The sequence below is a fragment of the Balaenoptera physalus genome (genome assembly GCF_965194825.1).
Source record: "Balaenoptera physalus genome assembly, chromosome: 18".
NCBI lineage: Eukaryota > Metazoa > Chordata > Mammalia > Artiodactyla > Balaenopteridae > Balaenoptera > Balaenoptera physalus.
In genome coordinates this window covers 10,837,638-10,857,925 of record NC_138899.1, presented here as the reverse complement: position 1 = coordinate 10,857,925, position 20,288 = coordinate 10,837,638, and the positions used below count along the sequence as shown (strand labels likewise).

At 50.3% G+C, this 20,288-nt stretch overlaps 1 protein-coding gene across 1 annotated transcript; it reads right to left on the bottom strand.

Annotated features, from left to right (window-relative positions):
- Window positions 1–997: 997 nt before the first annotated feature.
- On the bottom strand, window positions 998–19,808 carry ZIC5 (Zic family member 5). Its single transcript, XM_082434642.1, has 2 exons — window positions 13,828–19,808; window positions 998–9,387 (listed from the first exon to the last, which is right to left on the bottom strand). The coding sequence occupies exons 1-2, from the start codon at window positions 15,344–15,346 to the stop codon at window positions 8,945–8,947; spliced, it is 1,962 nt and encodes a 653-aa protein (XP_082290768.1). The 5' UTR covers window positions 15,347–19,808; the 3' UTR covers window positions 998–8,944.
- Between the last annotated feature and the right edge of the window lie 480 nt (window positions 19,809–20,288).

Sequence of the window (20,288 nt, the reverse complement as noted above, 5' to 3'; positions counted from 1 at the left end):
TCCATCGCCGCTGCCCTCGTGGTGCCCCTCGCCCTCTCTGCCCGGAGGAGAGGGGGCCCTGGAGACGCGCCCTGCGCGCCGAGCGAGGGCCGTGCTGCGCGCGCGGCTGGGACCGCAGGGCTGGCCTCTGGCCTGCGCCCTGTTTGTTTTCCCTTCGTCCCCTGAATGCTAGATTAAGACGTAAAGATTACCGGGGCCGAATAATGCCGGGAGTCAACACTCGAGCAAACAAAAGTGCTTGCACAACTCCGCCAACCCCGCTGGGACCCGGGCCGCGGGCTTGGGGGAGAGAACGCGCTCCTCGCTGCTAATTACAAATAAATGATGATGTGCTCACTAAGTAATTGATTTAATGAAGTTCCTATGAAACTATTAAACCCGGGTGGAGGTCAGGCTGGAGGCGCCCCAGAGCGCCCATTGTGGGCTGTTTAACTCCACCAGGCTCCTCGGAAAGACATCGGGGCTAATAGGTGAAGTCACAGCTGCTCGCGCTGACTTCTTGGAGCGCCCGGCCGGCCGCGGGCACCCTCGCGCCCTCCTCCTGTCGCGCCCTCTTGCCCCGCCGCCCGCGCCCCGCGCCGGCCAGCTTACCCACGCCACTCCCAGCCCCGCCGCCAGCTCCCGAGGGCCTCTCCAAAGGGATCCCGGGTCTCGTTAAGAGCGGGAAGTTGAGCACTGAACTTGTGCGCCCCGCCAGCAGTCGGCGGCGTCCACCGCCTCCCACCCCCCTCCTCACCCCACCCCCGCCACTTCGTGCAGGAACTTCAGCCAGTGTGCCACGCAGGGTGCTCGCGCGCTCTTGGCAAGGTGCCTGGAGCCCGGGCGTGTGCCCAGTGCACGGGCTGGGGCGGGGGCGCGCGGGGGGGGGGTGAGTTGAGCGTGTATGTCTCTGTGTGCGCGCGCGCGCTGGACAGTGTGTTCCGGGCCAAAACGCCATGTTTTTGCATCCCTTACCCTGACCTGGGGCCTGTTCGTGCAAAGAAGTAGTAGAGGCAGGGAGAAAGGGACCGAAGAAAGAGAGGCAAGAAAGATCACCCAGGTCAGCGGCTGAGCATGTGAGCGCCAGTCTTAGGTTTTGCAGACCTGCTGCCGGAGGGGGCGGGGGTCGTTCTGGCACAGCCCTCTCTTCTCCCCACCGCCCACCTCGGCCAGCGTCCAGACCCTGCCAGGCGGTTCCCCACCCTAGAGCGACACCTCCAGCTCCCAATGGGGCGGAGGGTGTAGGCCGCAGGCCCGAGTCTCTAGTCAGACAGATTCGAGCTACCCACCCCCAACCCCTGTCTTAACAGAGCCCCGCCCGGCCGGAACTGCTTCTCCTGCAGGATGGCTCTCGGTGGGAAATGTGACCTCTCCTTATCCAGGAGGCCCAGGGAGCCTTGAGGGGACACATCCTGAGAAGGAGAATCAGACATGCAAATGAATCTAGAGTTAAGGGTGCTAAACCCCTGTAGGGGCAGCAAGGGTCAAAATCAATCTCTCTCTCTCTCTCTCTCTCTCTGTCTCTCTCTTTCTCTCTGTCTCTCTCTCTCTCTCACACACACACACACACACACACACACAGAGGAAACAGCATTTGACTGCGTTTCTCCCCACCTCCAAGGGACCTTGTGATAAGAGAAGGCCCATGTCCATCTGGAACTCCACACCAGGAGACAGGGGCTCCCATGGGGGATTCTGGCTGCAGAAATCAATCTGCCAGGGTATTCTGCACCCTTCTACCCAGCCAAGTCTTGTCTCTCCTCATCAAGAACTGATAGTTAGCAGAGAGTTTCTTAAAGCATGCATTGCATTTATGCCACAGTTAGTTGGCAGTAAGCTTCATTCCTTTTTTTTTTTTTTTTTTTTTAATGTTAGGAATTTCCAGCTGCTGAAACCAACTTCCATTTGATTTTGAATCAAATGCTTGGAATTGGGGAGAAGGGGATCTTTTGGCGTGGTTGTTGGCACCCTTAAACAGAGCTCCACCCCTGTCTGGGTCTTCAGTCTCAGTGAAGGTCTCAACTTCCCACTCTTCGCCCCCGGGAAACTGACAAAAATCTCTTGAGTCTTGCCTGAGGTCTCAGTTTCACCGTCTGTAAAATTGGATGGGAGGTTCTTGGCTGAGGCCCTTTGGGCTTTATTTGTGATCTGTGAAGGGACATGAGGGGGTTGGAGGAAGCCAGGAAAGAAGCCGGTTTGCGCCAAGCCTTTGTCTTTCTTTGTAGAAGCTACTCCCTTTGTAAAATAACGCCCCGCCAGACTACCTAATAGATTTTTGCAGGGCTGGGGTTTAAATTGCCCCCACGCAGGAGCAGACGAGAGAGGGTGGGTGTTCCAGCCCAGCGAGTCCCGCGTGGCCCTTGTTTGCTAAACAACACTATCCAAAATGTGCCAAAAGCAGTGCACGCCGGCGGCGGGCTCTCCTCCCCGGCCCAGGGCAGATGTTCCCATTTTGTTCCCGCCTCCCCTCCCCTCACCACAGCCCCTGGTATTTCTTTAACGCCTGCTGCTGCCTGCATCCCTGCTGCCCTTAATGTAGGATGGGCCCTTCTCTTCAGCCTCCAAATGAGAAGTGACATTTGCACTCGGCTCAGCCAACGCGTGAGCAGAGAGCAGGGACACAGGCCCATTGACCGAGCGCGGCCGAGGGGCCGGCGGGCTCGGCGGCATCCGAAGCTGCCTTAATTAATACCATCTTAACTAGTCCAGCAGCCACCGAAGACAAAGTTGAAGAAAGACTTTAAGGCTGAGTGCCCCTCGACAAGCTCTTTTTCCCCGTGTCATTCAATATTTAATGCGCCCGCTTCTAATGCTACTACTGGTGTTCCTTTCTCAGCAAGGACATTATTTTTTCACGGTGCCCATAGCCAGGGAAAGCCCTTTAGGCAAAGAAAATCAAAATGTTTGTTGTTTTGGATGACTTATAACTCTTGTTTAACACAAGCACTTTCAGGCAAGTATAACAGGCGCAGCCCCCAAAGCAAACAACACAGTCCTTGTGACAGAGTCGGACACAAAAAGCACATTGTCTTGCGGACTACCTCTTTTCTCTGGTGCTAGATGGGGGCCTGTCTCCGAGTGAACACCACGATGCCATTTCACTTTTGAACTATTGTTTTTGAGTTATGCCATGTGGTCAAAAGGAGCGAGAAGGGAGTTGTTTCCAGGCTCATAAGACAAACGAGTTGCCTTTTCATGGAAATCCCCCCGCGATCCTTGAAAACGGAGTTTAAATGTCACCTCCGCCTTTCTAATGGGCACAGGGCTGGAGGCGACCCTTCAAAGCGCCTGGGTGATAAACGACCCTTATTAAATATGGCCGGGGCTGCTGGGAACGTCCCGCGCCCGGCCAGCGCACGGAAGAGCGCCCCTCACTGGAGGGCCCTTGAGAGGCCGGAACCTCCCCTACCTCCGAGAGAAGCCGGGCGGCCGAGGCCCCGGCCCAGGCTCGCGGGTCGGCGTGCGGGTGGGGAGCCCCGGTGAGGGGCGGGGGGACCAGTTGTAAGACAACTTCTTATCTGCCGTCCCCAACACGCCCATGCTCCCCCATCCCCGGAGACTCGGCGTGAAAGCTTGGTGCGTTTCCCCCTGACTTCTTTTTGTCCGTTGCCGAGTGGCGTCTGCAAGTCTGAGCTGCAAAGTTACTGATTTGCAGGCTGCATGTTAAGGCAGCCCATGTAAGTAATTTCTCCGGGCACCCCAGCAAAGGAGAACAAATCGCTGACAAAGGCGAGCGCGTTCGATTCAGCGGCGTCGTTAAGGCAACCCCAAAGTATTCCTCCTATAATAAGTTCCACTTCAAAGGGTTTCTCATTCAGCGGTGACTGCTTCTCACTTTTATTAAGTCCGGGCTTTTTCACTCGGAGGAATCATCTGTTTGGTTATTTTTCATCGTGTTTATTTTTCACCATTCACACAGTACTTGTATTAAATAAACAAAGAACAATCGCTCTGCAAATAAAAGTACTTAGGTGGGGAGAGAAGGAAGAGGAGCTGGGGCTGGGGCGCTCCTGCCCCTCTCCCCCCTCTTCTGACATCACTGACCCCCATCCCCACTCGCCTTTCTCTCCTCCTCTCGTCATTCTTTCTCCTTTCTCTCAAGCTGGGAGGTTCTGAGGGGGAATCTTAACAAAACGTGGATGGAAGGACATACACATGTATTGCACGTAATACATATAGTATTACATCTATGTAATGTGATATGTAATATATATTTCTGATCAGGTGAGAATCGACTGAGCTAACTTGGCGTGAAAGGAAAGGTCACTGCAACTGTATCTTAATAGAGTGTCTCGAATCACTGCGGACCCTCTGCCAGAGACTCCCCTGGCCCTGCCCATTGCCATAGCAATGCCTACGCTCCGTGTGGATGTACCATAAAAGCAGTACTTTGAATTTCAAAGAACACGCCTTTGAACTTCTCCGTGCCTGATTAGGCACTCGCGGTGCGTGTGAATGTGTGCTCCTGAGTGTTTGTGCGTGGGCGTAGGGGTGGGGATGACAGAGTATGAGTTGCTGTGAGTTTTTGTTCACGGGAGGGCAAGTGTGCTGGCAACCCCATGGCCGTCTCACCGTGGGCCTCCTTCGCCAACCCTACAGCCCTGGAAGGGTGGGTTTCCTGGCCATGAGTCTATTTTGGTAGACTACGGGTGGGTGTTTGGGCCAGCGGGCAGTGTGATGGGACAGGCTGAAAGCATTACTACGTGTCTGGATTGTTTTGTTTCCCGTGTTCAGCTTTCCTTTCCTCTGACTTAAAGTGGTCACTTGAGAAATCAGTTTGTCTCCGCAGCCCCCTCCACAGTAGCACTTCCTAGCCAAACTGGAATAACAAATACTTCAGGTGAACATCTCTTGTCCCCTTTCACAGAGGAAGAGATAGGCAGATGATAGATAGATAGATAGATAGATAGATAGATAGATAGATAGATAGACAGACAGACAGACAGACAGATACATAGGGAGACAGGGAGATAGAGAGAGAGACAGAACCACTGTGGTTTCCAAAAGCTTCCACAAAATACAAGATATAAATGGCAAAACTGCAATGTCACAGATAATTGGGCCTTAGCTTTCAAGGAGTTTGGGCCTCCTCTTTTCCTGTCTCCAGGGCTATCCCTCTTGGGTGGCCATCTCCAACTCCTTAAAAGAATATAATTCCCACCCTCAAGCTCTTTCTCAATACTTTAGATTTTAGGAGCATTAGTTTTACCAAAGAACATCCTGAATGGGGGAAAATATACATAAACTACAAATAATCATGTGTTTGGAGATCCTCCTAGCCTGGAAAACAAAGGTAGATGATTTAAACAGTGTTTGCAAGGGCCCCAAGGGCCACGTTTTGCCTAGGAAGATGAAGTCTTTGATGATAGCCAACTTAGTGTCAATAAGTGGCTTTCTTTGAGACATATTCAGATGGGAACGTCTTGCTTGCCAATTGCCATAGAAATCTTAACACACCATGAAGATTGTCCAAGCGCCAAGCCTTCCGTTCTGGACTAAATTACTTTGAAGTGGCGCAGGACGAGCAGTGGTCAATTTTCACTCTATAGACTGGACAGAGAACGCTGGGAGTGGGAGATTGTGCGTTTTAAAGCAGAAAATAAGAAGGGGAAACTTGTTTTATACACTCTATACAAGGTTCTGCTCATTGTCAGATATCTTTTATCTTTTATATTTCCCATGAATGATTCATGTCTTGGTGGCTTTGTGTCACCCTTCTTTTCACGAGAATCTTCATTAGAGAGCTCTAAGTTTTCCCATTGATGGGGGCCTTCATTTATGCGTGTTTTTCTCCTTCGTGTGCTGGTTATTGTCACCTGGCTTCAAACAACCCTTTGCAACCTGTTTCACCTTTAATACATTTAACAAACCTGACTTTAAAAAATCGCTATAACCCTTTGGAGAACTGTTTATTGACATCACTACCAGTTGTTTTTAACTACTTGCCTTTTATCAGCTTTGTATCAGCCAACCTAAAAACAAGCAAGTGTTCAGCCTTGTTTATGTGGATAGCCAATCGCATTACTTTAAGCCGCTTGGGCATTTTGTTGCCGTGAAGCTCATTTCTCCTTAACACCTGCCCCAAAATGCTAAGTTACTTATCTCCACTCAACTTCCAAATAAACCACAGTAAAATTGGGTTCTGATCCTATCACCTGATACACGAGGTGTTTGATGCCCACTATGCAACTTCACTCAGGATGTGTTTAACTCCATACCCATCTTAGCTCTTGATTCTGCTTTCATCTTCTTTGTGTCTGGAAATGTCTCACTGTCCCTTTCTCTATCTTTTCCTCGTTCTTTTTTACCCTTTTTCTTTAGAGGCTGGGCAGCAAAGAAATACTAAAATTTGCTTTTCAGCTCTCCACTGATTAGGATCACTAAGGATATTACTAATCTTAACAAATGAATGCAGTAACCCCTAAGATTTATGCTACCGTTCTGTGCAACCTGCAGGGCTTAGTCTTCATAAATATACTGTACTTTCTAGATTAGATTGTAAATTAGACCAAACTGTTAAAATATTTCATTGCTTGGGGAGGGTGAAGAAATAGAGATCAAGGGAAGAGAACCTTCTGATTACTACATGAGCAACCTGTTCTGTCTGGAAGAGAATGGCAGAGATGTGCCATCACGTAAAACGTAAGCAATACATATGAAGAATACCCTTTATTAAATTTTTTACTTCATAATCATTCTTGCTTTCTATTGGAGGTACACATTTTAAGTTTTTATTTTAGGTGTATCAGGAACCAATAAATCTGTGGCAGAGAGTTAACCAATGCATGGCAAAATACATAAAATACATATTCCTTTGTTTCATAATAAATAAACCTGTAGCATAATAAAGAATAGTGCAAACTGCCATTGAAAAAGTTGTATAAATAAAACAAATTATAAATCAGGAATATTTTGTTCGAATAAGTTTACGATACATAAATTATCCCCCCAAAGTTCACACCTCATCTTATTTTGTCTATTTGAAAGAGCTTTGAAAGTGAAGAATATGAAAATCAAATAAACTTTTAAAATGTAGAATTATTTTATATTCAAGTTTTATGGTCTTTTTCTTTATAAAGGAGGGTCTGCATGTTTCATATTCACTGTAACAATCTGAAGACAACATTGAAAGGCTTTCAAAGTGACAGCACCATGCACTGTACTAGTAATAGAATATATCTATAAACTATATATAATCTCATCAACACAATGCAAAAGAGACATGCAGGAAGAGTCCTGGTTTTCACATTACGTTGTTCATTCAAGTAAGCTTAAAAATATACTTTCCCATTTTCTTTCCTTTTTTTAAAATAAATCGTAGATCATAAATGACAATCTTTCACCAAAATGTATAATATAATTCTTTGGTGTGCTTTGAACTCTTCCAGGAAAAAAAAAGGATGATGTCTGAAAATAAATTAATTCAACTGTACAAATAGTGTTCACATACAAGTTATTAACAACGACAAGAGTACATCAACCACTCACAGCACACAAAACAAATTTCTACAAACCCTGGGAAGGGGGTGTCTTCAGGGTCTCTGAGGATAAATTAGTGCTCTTTAGTATATCTGTATGATGTTTATGATGGACTGCGTTTTGCACACGAGATGTGTTGTACCAACCGAAAATAAATTGACTAAGAGTTACTGTCCTAGGTCCTTGACCTTTTTTGTCCTAGCTTGACAGCTCTGGCAAAGGTCACACATTCATCAGTGTTTGGTGGTAACTATAAACCTTTTAAAAATTTTAATATGTATAGCAACTCCCTCCCCTCTTTTAATGTAAATCATACACTGTCATTTGCAAGTGGGACAGAGTTCCACGTGCTCAGGTGGAAGAAAATGCATTAAAATGCTATTTCCGGCACTGAAAAATAAAGATTTTTTAAAAGGTCGATACAACAGTATAAAAGAGAGATTGCCCTGTTTGTAAAACAGCCTTCCCCAAAAAATAGGCATGTTGCCAACATCACACCTCCTTACACTTGCCTGTTAATTTTGGCATCCCAAAGAACTTATAATCTAAAACATAATCTCTTTATTACACAAGAAGTTTGGACAGAGTAAAGAGGCAGGCTCTGAGATTCCAGATTAAAAAAAAAAAAGAGGAAAAAGCAAGCACTTGAATTTCTTCTATTTTATAAAATATCACAGTTTCACAGTTGTCTACCGCAGCAGCTTTTTCTTCTCTCCACTGTTGCTGGAACAATCATGGTAGCACAATATATGGAGATGTACTAGGTTGCTGCATCTTTTAAAAAAAAAAAATCATACAAGCAGGGTACTGAAGAAATAATCCTGTATAAAAATACAGTGTTAAGGTGAGATCAGTAATAAAAGAGTGGAAATTAAAAATTACAAGTATTAGAACATAAAGGGTTTTTACAAATATTTTTGGACACAGGTACAGTCCAAGATCTGTTGGCAATGCAGCAAGTGTGTGGTTTACAATCAAGAGGCCTTTGCAGAATTAGGGCCCAAGCAGGAGGCAGAGAGGCTCCAGAGAAGCCCATGATGGTGTCAAAGGCGTTCGTGAGGCACTCCAGGAAATGCAAAGGGCCTTGGTGCTGTGTTGAGTTCTGACTTAACGCTCTTTCTCTCACCCTTGTAAAAACTATATATATGGCATTGACAGTGTGTGTCTCGATTCACTAATCTCTCCATTCATTTTCCATGGTACAATCTGCTCTCAGTCCTGTGCCCCTGCAACACACAAGTCCAGCTTGGTTGGGTTTTTTTGTTTGTTTGTTTTCTAAGGGGAAAAAAAAAAACCCAAATATCTTAATTAAATTAATTAAATGTACAAACACCATAGGGTTTCATACTGAATAAATAGGGCTAATTAGACCCGGTGGCAAGTCTGAGTCACGAGTTTGTCTCAGCCTCGGCATTGTCTCAGGTTAGGATACGGTCCAAGGGCTCCCACTTATTATTGTACTTATTATTATTATTACTAATAAAATCTAATGTATGGTCCGCACGCCTTCAGAGTTCCGGTACATCTCCTCATCGTCAGACTCAGAAGTGGTTCCACTGCTAGAAGGGGTGTGGAGGTGACTGGGGACCCCACTGGGCTGGCAAACGTACCACTCATTGAGGTTGGTCACTTGAGGGGACAGAGTGCTCGAGCGACTCCTGGCTGGGTCCAGCACAGGGGACAAGGGGGCACCCACTGGAGTCCCCACCGATGAGTAGCCCAGGGCTCCTGGAGAGGGTGGTGGGGACTTGCAGTGAATCTTCATGTGCTTCCTCAGCGAGCTCGGGTGGGTGTAGGATTTGTCACAGCCCCGGATCTTGCAGTAGTAGGGCTTGTCGCTGGTGTGGACGTGGGAATGTTTCTTTCGGTCACTGCTGTTGGCAAACTTCCTGTCACAGCCATCAAATTCACATTTGAAAGGCTTTTCCCCTGCAATAAAACATAGGAAAGGTTAACAAGTGCTTTTCAGAGACCTCTCACTTGAGAGAGAAATCTTAGAGCAGACATGAGGGTGCATCTTCCCATCCTCTTGAAGACCAACTCCCAGCCTAACTCCTAATTCCCATGTTCCAGGATGCCACAGGGAAGGGATACTGGGGGGATGGGCCTGGTGTCCCCTGGCCTGGAGGCTCTTCTTGGACCTGGGCTTGCTAGAGGCTGGAGGTCAACCCCGAAGTACCACAGGGGTCGAGACGAGAATGGCTAGAGCATGGTCCAGGCTCGAACACTGAAATCCAGCTAGGACCCAGATTCCCACATCCTTGTTCCCCTCAGGGTCTATACACACAAAAATTCAAGCCGATCCCCTGTCAAGATAAATGCTGATAAAATACTTGCAAAGCCACAGCTTCGGTGAAGACCGTAAGAAAAAGAGAAAAAAGATAAACACGCATTCTCAATTAAAAGTAAACTGGGGGTGATGCAGTAAAATTATAATAATGGCATTTTGTTTCAGAGTGTTCCCCAGGATTTCACTGATGGGAAAGGAAAGGAAATACACCAAAATCCTGTTCTCTCCAGAAATAAAGACATCTGTGAAAAACATGATCCCACCACTAGATTTTTTACAAGCCTAGCTGGGCAGAGAATAGGCTGTTGCCCTCTTCGTTCTACCAGCTTTCCTCACAACTTGCTGGGCAGTTGAGACCCTAGAGGAACAGAACCTTAACAAACGTTAATAAAGACTACAAGCCTCAGCCAGAACCTGGCATCCCCTGATGGCATAAGCAGACTTCTTATTCTAACATTGTTTAATAATCAAAAAAGATCAACTGTTTACCAGAGTCTTTGGGCCCATTGCCCCTTTAAGCTGCCCTATCCACCCCAGGAGCACAGGGCCTTTCAACACAAGGCCCCAGGTCCAGGTAGTAGAAATGCTCAGTAAGACAAGATATTCAGCCACACTACACCTCGGTATTAAAAAGCAGAAACAGGAAGACAGCAGGTAACAGTATGAATTTTCCCCCTCACCTTAGTATCCATGAACTTGATGTATTTGAGTCCATAACTGAACATGTTATCTCATACATATTGTGGTATAATAAATATATTCCTTATCTTTAAATGATTTTAAAAATAGTTGAATTTCTCTACATTTCAGCAGCTACTCTGGTGACACACAAGGTATGGTCTTTTCCTTGGTTTTTGACAATTTATTTTTTAAAAAGCCAAACAACTATTAAGACAGCTTAGTGTACATAAATTTCTGTGGTGGACTTTCCTGTACAAATATTTCAGTGTAATTTCCTCTTTTTTAATTTCATCAATGCTAACTGCTTCAATGCCAGAGTACGTTAGCACATCTGAAAGTATTCAGATGGCTGGAATATAACTTATACTACCTGGAAATACTGTTTAAAAACAAAATTAAATATTATCATTTAATATTTATAATATATTTATATTATTTAATATACCTCCTGCCTTGGGCCATAAAGAGAGGGAAAAACACAACATAATGCAATGATAATCACAACCTTTAAAAATTCTCTGTAGAGAGGCTGCAACAAAAACAGTTAATCGAGTTTTATCAAAACACTGGTTATCTGTCCTGATTTCTACATTCCACTTTAAGTTGGATAATACTAATTTAATGTAGCGTTCTTCCAAAAAAAATTATAATCAGCTTTTCTTCAACATGGAGGTTTAAGTAATTTTATTCACCCTATGCAAATGTGCAATGTTGCTTTTTAGACTTCTCATGTTTCTGCACAAGCTAAGTATCTCGGATTGTGCAGAATAAACGGCTTGGACATTGCTGGCTCCACCACTGCACATGTTTAAAGAGAAGCATTAAGAATCAGACCCAGAAAAGGTAGATACGGAGTGGAAAGAAAGGTAGAAATGCAGGGATAAAGGAGACATGGAAGAAGAAAGTAGAAAAAAATGGAAAGGGTGATAGAATTGCCTATTTTATTCAGGGGGGGGGCCTACGTATGGGGAGGGGGGCAGTTAGCAAATTCTCCCTGCCTAGAAAGGGTGAGAGACCCTAGTGTTTACATTTCAGATTCTGACAGAGGGATCACGTCAGAATTTAACTACTTACAGAGTTTTAGAGAGTGAAGGAAGCTACGTGTGAGAACTCGAGTCCAGCCCAAAGGAAGGTTATAAATGGAATTGGGGGCACGTGGGTCAGGAAATGGGCCTTCAGGAGTGGCCGGGGATTATTCCCTTTGATCAAGCCGTTCTGGGATCCCGGGTAACCCCCAAAAAGGGAGAGCGTTGTGATGGGGCAGGGAGTCCGGCCTGGCCTTTCTCTGGACACAGTGCTCAGTGGCTTAGCGGCCCAGGAACGGCCCAAAACCCCCGACGCGGGTCTGAGCATCAACGCGAGAGCGCTCGCATCCCTGCCCGAGGGACCCGGCGAGGCCCACGCAGCCGCCGCGAGCCAGGCGGGAATGCAACCTTGCGCACAAGGAACCCGAAAACAAAACAGCCCCGGGTTCCCTCGGCGCCCGGGTCTCCGCCCCCGGCAGCACGCGCGCACGCCCCCTTGGGGCCCGCCCTCGAGGGGGGCGGGAGGCTGCCTGTCCCCGGGGGCCGGAGAGCCGACACCCGGTCAGCTGCCGCGCAGTCAATTTCCAGTTCCTTGCCTGACCCGGGCGGAAACGGCCCTCAGCTCTGGGCAGCCCCCCTGCCCGCCAAGGGAAGATCCACTCCCCTCCGAGGCCTGGAAATGCGGGAAGGGCCAGAGGTCGCGGGCTCCACTTTTAAGGGTTCCCTTTGGGGGCGGCTTCACTTCCCGCGCCCCGCGCGCCCCGCTCACAGCCCCAGGACCCTGTCCCGTCGGCAAGTGCTGGGCACGGGGGCCAGCAGCTGGCTTAGCGGGCCAGAGAGTTTTTACGAGAGTCTTGCGGGACGCTTCCTTTTGGCAAAATCATTAAGTCGGACTGATCCCGATTAGAAAAGAAAGGGGCTGGCAAACGGAACTCGGGGGAAAACGCGCTCCCAGCCGGTCAGCGGGCCAGTCCGCAGGAGGCCTGTCAGGTACCGGCGACAGAAGCAAGGCCCGGGGCTCCAGCCTCGGGCCCCCGGACCCGGCTTCCCACGCAGATCCCCCTCACCCCCCCCCGCCAGTGGCCTCGGCCCCGGCCGCTGGCCAGGCGTTGCGGCCCACGCCCGGCGGCTGCCTCCTCGTCGTCGCCGCGCCGATAAATCAGCCAAGTAATTACTGAATGTAAACTCCAGTTACTTAAGTGTCCTCCGAGGGGTAATATTGTCTGTCCCTATAAATCCCGACTGCGCTCGCGCTCATCAGCGCTTCTGCCCAGCACGCTCGTCCGTTCCAAGGGGCACACGGCCCACAGACGCCGCCCCACGCCCCAGGCCGCGGCCGTGGCACCCCCCTACGGCAGGGCTCGGGGTGGGGGCGGGAGGGCTCCCCAGGGTGTCGGGGGCTCCTCCCAAGTCCCACGGGGGGGTAGGCCCCAACGACCGCGGGAGACTCTGCAGCTCGCCCTGTTCTCCTCCAAGGAGAACCTTCCTTCAAAGGACAGAACCCAATTTCTCCAGCACCCTCTAGGGCATGTGTGATAAACTGTGTGACGGCGCGTGCGAGTATAGGTGTATATGAAGGTGTGTAAATGAGTATGATTGTGTCATCAGGACATAGGGACGTTCCCAGCGATGAGGGGTGTATGAGGGAATATGGGTGTGTGAAGTTGTTCGTGTGATGTGTGTGTGCACGTTAAGGTGTACTGTGGGGTGTGTAAAGGTGGGCGAGTGTGTGTAGGGGGAAGGTCCCCGGGAGCCCGAGGGCGCATTACTTTCGCATTTTGCACACCGCCCCGGAGGGACAGGGCCCCCTCTCCCCTCCAGGAGGGGCCACACCGAGCTGGGCCTCGCGGCCCCAATACCGCAGCAAATCCCACGCGCCCCTCGCACGCCCGCTCTTTGGAGCACGGCGACCGCGCGGGGCCTGACATCCGATGGGGAGGGAAGAGCCGCCGGGGCGGCTCCGGCCCTCCTTCCCCATCGCCCTCCCCAAGTTCCCGGGGCCGGGCGGAAGGGGGCTGCCGACCGTCCTGGGCGCCTTCCTGCTCCGGCGGCGGCTGCTTCTGCTCCGGGGCGGCGGCGGCGGCGGCTGGAGCGCGTTGCCGGTCCCGGCGGAGGGGCTGCGGGAGCGCTGGAGACTCCACCGTGTGGGAACCCAGCGCGGGGCCTGTTTGTGCTATCGAATTACTTATTCATAGAAAAAAAGGGGGGAGAGAAAAAAAAGAAGTCACATGTCCGGGTTATACGTATGCGAAGAGAAGCAGCAGAAGGAGGAAAAAATTAAGGCGAGCAGGAGGAGGAGGAAGAGAAGCAGCGGCAGAAGCGGCGGCGGCGCGGGAGGCGGCGGCGGCGGCGCGGCCGGGGACAGACACCCACCTGTATGAGTGCGCTTGTGGATCTTGAGGTTCTCGGAGCGCGCGAAGACCTTGCCGCAGCCCGGGAAGGGGCAGGGGAAGGGCTTCTCGCCGGTGTGCACGCGGATGTGGTTGATGAGCTTGTATTTGGCCTTGAAGGGCTTGCCCTCGCGCGGACAGTCCTCCCAGAAGCAGACGTGGCTGCTTTGCTCGGGGCCGCCCACGTGCTCCACCGTGACGTGGTTCACCAGCTCGTGCATGGTGCCGAAAGTTTTGGAGCAGGGCTTGGCGCCGCCGGCCGGGGGCGGGGGCGGCGGCGGCCCGGCCAGCTCCTCGGGGTCGATCCACTTGCAGATGAGCTCCTGCTTGATTGGCTGCCGCATGTAGCGCAGGAAGGCCCCGGCCGCCCCTGGGAGGTGGGGGTGGTGCTGGTGCGGGTGCTGCGCGGGCGCGGGCGGCGGTGGCGGCGCCGGGGGCGGCGCGTGGTGTTGCAGGTGGGGCCCGGGTCCGGCCGCCGCGGCAGCAGCCGCCGCCGCCAGGTTCAGGTTTAAGTTCACTGCTCCGTAGCCATGCAGGGCGGCGGCTGCAGCGGCCGCCACCGCACCGTAGTGCGCATCCCCCGAGCGCGGCGCGAAGGGCGGCTCCCCGCGGCCGTACAGCTCAGCCGCCGCGGCTGCCGCCGCTGCCGCCAGCCCCAGGCGCATCTGGCCGTTGAGCGGGTGCGGGTGGCCGCCGGGGCCTCCCGGCGTGTCGTGCAGCGAGGGAAAGAGCGCCGGGCCCCCGCCGCCGCTGCCGTCCGGGCCAGCGTAGGTGCCGCTGGCCGAGATGAACATGCCGGCCGAGTGGGGAGGCGGGGCCGAGTGCTGGGGGGAGCCGGTGCCGGACCGCTGCTCCCCTCCGAGCGGGGCCCCGTGCATGGCCGCCGCGGGGGCCGTGGCGTAAAGGTCCCTCCGGAGGACGAAGTCCCTGCTGTGGCCTTTGCCGCTGCTGCCGCCGCCGCCACTGTTGGTGGTGGTGTAGCCCGAGAGGCCAGGAGGAGGGGGAGGGGGTGAAGGGGAGGGAGGAAGAGGAGGGGCTGGGGGCGGGGGCGCGGGCGCGGAGGACTGCACGCTACCGCTACCCCCGCCGCCAGGGTAGGTGCCGGCGCCCGGGTGCGTGACCGAGGCTGCAGCGCGGGCGGTGGCCGCTGGGGCATCGGGCTGTGCCGGGAGCGCCTGGGAGGGAGGGCTGAGGCCGAGCGCGCTCGCCTGGGCCATGTGCTCGGGTCCGAGCGGAGTGATGGCCACGCCGGGGTCAGCGCCCAGGTCCCGAGGGCGGAGGTGCCCGGCTGCAGCGCGGAGTTGGGAGTGGGCGGGCGCGCTGGCCAGCGCCGGGAAGCCTGTCATATTCTGAAGTGGCCTGGCCTGAGCCGTTGCCAGATCCGCTAATCTCAGCGCTGGCGGGTTCCTCTTGCTCAAAGGGGTCTCCATCAGAACTACACAATCAGACTCATAGACCCTCACTGGGGGGACTTTTTTCCCTCTGCCCGCCTTCAGAAACATGTATATGTTAGGCGCTCTTTAACTTCTTTGTCCTGGCCTCCTAACTCTGCTTATTCCCGTTCCCACTCTGTCCTCCAGCGATTGGCAGAGCGAACACCACATTTGAGCTGCGCAGTGGGACCGAGATTTTGGAAATAGCAAGGGTGGGATTGGAGGGAGCCGCGTGATTGGCAGCAGCCGCGGCTGACCGATTGGCTCCCTTTCAGGCTCAGCGGGCATCCGCCCCTGTGCTCGCGGCCGCCTTCGCTTTCGCTTCGCGCCCCTTCCTCTCCCGGAGCCCTGCGTCCCCGCCTCCCCGGGGATTCCCAAGTTGCACTTGCAGAAAGTTTGCGCTGGGCCTGCGCGCGCAGCGCCCCGCGTTCCCATGACGCGCCTTGCGGTGAACGTGCGCCGGCACGCGGCCGAAGGGCGCCTGGAGGCTCTGGGCTGGGGACCCCCCGGGGAGCAAAAGGCGGGGGGAGCCCCCAAATTCAAAAGCCTTCGCTCACTGCATGCAGCGTCCCTTCCCTTGGAAGAGCTCCGAGCTGCTGACTGGGGGAGGAGGGTGAACAGATGTATGCCCGTCATCCTACTCGTAGAGGTGATACTAGAAACTTCTTATTTGGGAAGGACAGTCAATCTGCCGAGCGCTCACAGAGGGCGCACAGACAGTAGACGGAATGAGGAAGGATATTAAAATACTATTGGTTGCAAAACACCAGGTGAAGTCAAAATAAATCTTTCCCAGAAGGAACCGTTTTACCTCGACTTTTTAGCTCATGGGATCCTTTTCAACATGGTTCAAAGGAGTTGGCTCGAAGTGTAATCTCACTGCTCATCGGTTCTAGATCTGCCACTTCCAATTAGATCTACCGGGGGCAAAAAACATCGGGCAGCGATTCTAACTTTGCTTCTCGGAGATAACAGTGGCAGGGCAGGCCAAACGGCATCTCTCCAGAGGGAAGCGGCTAAATAAACGATATCCTTTAAGCAGTTCTCCTTCCGGTCCAGAACGCACTCCACATGGGTGCCTCAGTTTCTTTGAAAGGACCACAAGTTAGAATTGATCCAATAAAATAATCATTTTATTGGATCAGTATCTTTGCGATTTATATGCTGATAGAATGACCTTTTATCCTGTTATTTTCTAATAAGCTCATCTAGCAGGAGAGATGTTTTACTTGAAAACCATAAAAACTGACTTCAAAAAAAAAGTGAGCCCCATCCCTTTCAAGCGAGTTGCTATCAAATCTTTTTAAAAAGAGAAATAGGTCCTTGCATCACTTTGGGAGGGGGAGAAATGTGACATCCCTCACACTTTAGGGTCCTTACTGCCCCAGAGTGTCACTTCAGCTTTAACAAGAAAACACCTTAAAATTTTGCCATGTTCCATGATGCTCAAAAATTAAGCTCAGGGTTTTTAATTTTTATTTTGCTGCCCTAAATAAAATTATTTGGAAAAAAAAAGGATAATGACTAAAAAGTGGGGTTTTTTTTCCCCCTTTGGGATACAGTAAAACATGTTACCAACTTAATTCGTTTGCTGTCCAAGTTTTTTTTTTTTTTTTAAAGACTACATAAAGCCATCATCTGCGAGATCGTCCTGAGAAGTGGTAAGAATTATTTTCAAAAGAGCTGATTCGATAGCCCATTTACACTGGTGCTAACAATGTTTAACAAGGAATTTCTCTGTGAGCCTTGGGAATGTCATTTCTCTTATAAAACTGACAAGCAAACAAAGAAAATAGTACAATCAAATTTCAAATGGGCATTTTCTTTTAGTTTCAATGAAGCTCAAATACGGGGAAATAAGAGAGGCATGAGTGCAAAAACAACGAAAAGTTTTTAATAAACAACAGTGACAAAATCCACATCTGTATTTGGAGAGGAAGAGTCCTTCCACAATTTTCAAAGACTTAAAAGGTCTCAAGCCACCTAGGCAAGGTGGAAGGAGGACTGTGTCATCTCTATGAATACTTTATGGAGAAAGCATCATCTGTGGAATTGTCACCACTGTCTTCATTTCCTCTCAGAACATTTCAAATATTTCCTTTATTTGAATTTTTTAGCAATAATCATCAATACTTCCATAATGGCAGCTTTGCGTTCAATCCTGCAGGTTATAAGTTCAAAACAAAACAAAACAGAAAGAATGAATAAAGAAAGAAGAAAATAAACCCAACCTAGCCTTTAATATACACTGTTGAGCATTTTTATTGTGCAATAAAATGGGTACCTCCACCTCCTTCAAAATAGCTTTTCCTCAAAATTATAACTGCTTTGTTTTATTGAATTGCTGAAATTTAATGGTTTAATGGGTGAAGGCATGAAGGAAAGGCTGTAAAAATGTGAATAATGGTGCAGCAGAGCCGTGCGGAATCTGGAACCCGCCTCCTTGTACAACTCTTGTTAAACACAGCGTGATATGTATCTGTCATCTATTTAATATGTCTTAATTCAAATATAGCTCCCTGATCAATTTCTTTTTATGGAAGCTTTAAAAAAGAAAGACTTTTTAAGGAAATGTTAGAGATTTGAGTAGCGATTAGAAAGAGAGAGATTTACAAAGTGTGTTTAATGAATATTTGCAAATTTATGACCAAACTCCGACCCTAAAAAGATAATTGACTCAGGTAATCGACTTGAGATGCTAATTCTTAAAAGAAAGAACTGGGAGCAAAATTTCAATCAACACCAATAAGGCGCCAATAAACCGCCTGCCAATTAAACCTGAGAATAGGCCTAGCTAGATGGTCATCAGGAAGGCTCGCAGTGGATTTCCGGATTGCCTTTCTTTATAAAAGAGCTTTTTATTTTGTAGACGCGCTTTTTGTTATTGTGATGACCCGCCTGACCCCAGGTGCGCTGGTTCTTTTTCAAGCCATTTGGGAGCCAAATCAAAACCCCTTAACATCCCGAGTTTCTAAGGACCCAGTAACTGTGTCACACTTCCTAAGTAAATACCAACAGTTTCCAGGACGTTGAAGAAAATAATAAACAGTAGTGTGGGTTTTTTTTTTTTTTTTTTTTTTTGGTTTTTTGTTTTTTTTAAAGCAGGGGGCTGTAGAAGTCGTTATGCCAGTTCTCCTGTGGATTTAGCCCCGTATTTCCGCGGTGGTGCTGGTCGTTAGGGCGGATCCTCAAAACCCATGCCCTTGTCTGCACTTCTGCAGCGGAGGTGCTTATGTGGGGCAGCAACGTGACAATCCGTGGAAACGCCCTTTGTGGGGTCGACAGGTGCTCCTGGGGGAACATCGATTTCCGGCCTTCTCTGCTGCACCCCGAACCCCAACCGGCTCCCGGCCCCAAACAAAGGCGGGAAGAGGGTGGGGAGGGACAGTAAACGCCGAGCCGGCCCGAACCCGGCGGCCACGCCGCGCTCCGCTGCCAGGAGGCGGCAGAGCCCGGTCTCTGGGGATGCCCTGGCCGGCGCTCACGGCTTCCCGCTGCGCTGAGGGGGGTCTGCGGCTCCCCGGTGCCCTCCGTTCGTCCCTGAACACAGCCAAGTTTCCTTGCGATGGGTGTGGGCAATTAATAAACTCTAAGGGAAGTGAATTGGACATTTCCTGGCTTTTGAGCCTTTGTTTGATTGTTTCGGCAGGCGGAGGGAGGGGGTATGCTGGGGACACTGAGGTGGACAAGAAAGGAGCTGGGGGACCCACCGAGCTGCCTTTTATTGCCTTTGCAATTGCTTTACGGCTCGCCCGTCCCGCGTGGTTTCCGCAAGGGCGGCCTCCTTGCAGAGGGTGCCCGGCGAGTTTGGAGAGCCTTGTGCCATCTGGGCTGCGCCAGAGGCAGGTTCAAGGGCGGAGAGGGTGCCCCGAGTCACCTGAGGGATCAGAGGACTTTTGTAGTCCAGCCCGAGGGCTCCAGTGGGTGCTCAACTGGGAGGAGGAGGGTAATCAGCTGACAATGAAAGAGGGAGTGGTGAGTCCTCTCTAAAGCCGGGGCGAGGTGAGCAAAGGGGCCCACAAAAACTGCATTTTAGTTGAGCTTTGACATGGCCGGAAGTGATGAGGGCTTTGGGTTCAAGGGCTTTTTCCCAAATCAAGCTCGCCAGGTGGCGACTAGGCAATGAGGTACCCGGCCACCTGCCCGGCTTGCACTCGGCAGGGACCAGATCCCCACCGTCTAGCCCTCACCACTGGTGACCTGACCTCGTGGGACCTGCGACCCAGCCCTGGGGCCTTGGGTGCCAGGAAGCACCGCGCAATTCTCAGCTCTCTGAGAGCTTCTCGGAGGGTTGCCTCTGTTTCCCGCCCTTCTGAGCCCGAGCTGAATCCTCAGACTCCACGGCTATGTGTGAGGCTAAGAGTAACCAAAAATGTGCTTCTTGATAAAGTTTTTGATCCCTGTCCCATGAACATGGACTTAATGAGGATTAAAAACAAAGCAAAACAAAAAAACCCAGAAGCTTGGGTTATGTGACCGTAATTGAAACGTTGGGGTTTGTTTGTTCGTTTGTTTTGGACACTCAAGAATTGGACTCATCCCATTTCCACCTGACCTTAGTGCTTAAAAGCCCTTGAAAAATTATGGCTCTCTTCACTTCCCCACTACGAAAAAATAAGTTGAGTAAAATTGACCTGTCATCAAATATTATCATTTGGTTATCAATCATTTTTACCCTCAGGGATGGGGGTTGTTGGAGAATGGCCTCTGACCCACGTTCAACAATTAAGATTGGTAATTTCTTGGGAAATGTCTAATTGTTGTCTTTTTAAAAATGCCTAGAAGGTCCACACAGGAAGCAGAAACCCCCTTACGTGTTCACAGTTCGTATAACCACCCAATATTTCTTTATGTTGGCTCCAAGATGTGCTTCTCCTCCCCATCATGCTTTATCCTTTAGAATGTTTTTGGATGGGGGATAAAGGAGGAGGAGAGGTTGTGCTTTTATTTTTAATCTCAAATTTTGTGGGTAGTTTCTCCCCATTCCATACCCCTTCCAATATCTATACTT

Coding starts and splice junctions, on each gene's coding strand:
- ZIC5 (XM_082434642.1), bottom strand. CDS start 15,346: ATGTTTCTGAAGGCGGGCAGAGGGAAAAAAGTCCCCCCAGTGAGGGTC. Junction 9,388..13,827: donor CCACAAGCGCACTCATACAG/GTGGGTGTCTGT, acceptor GTTTTATTGCAG/GGGAAAAGCCTTTCAAATGT.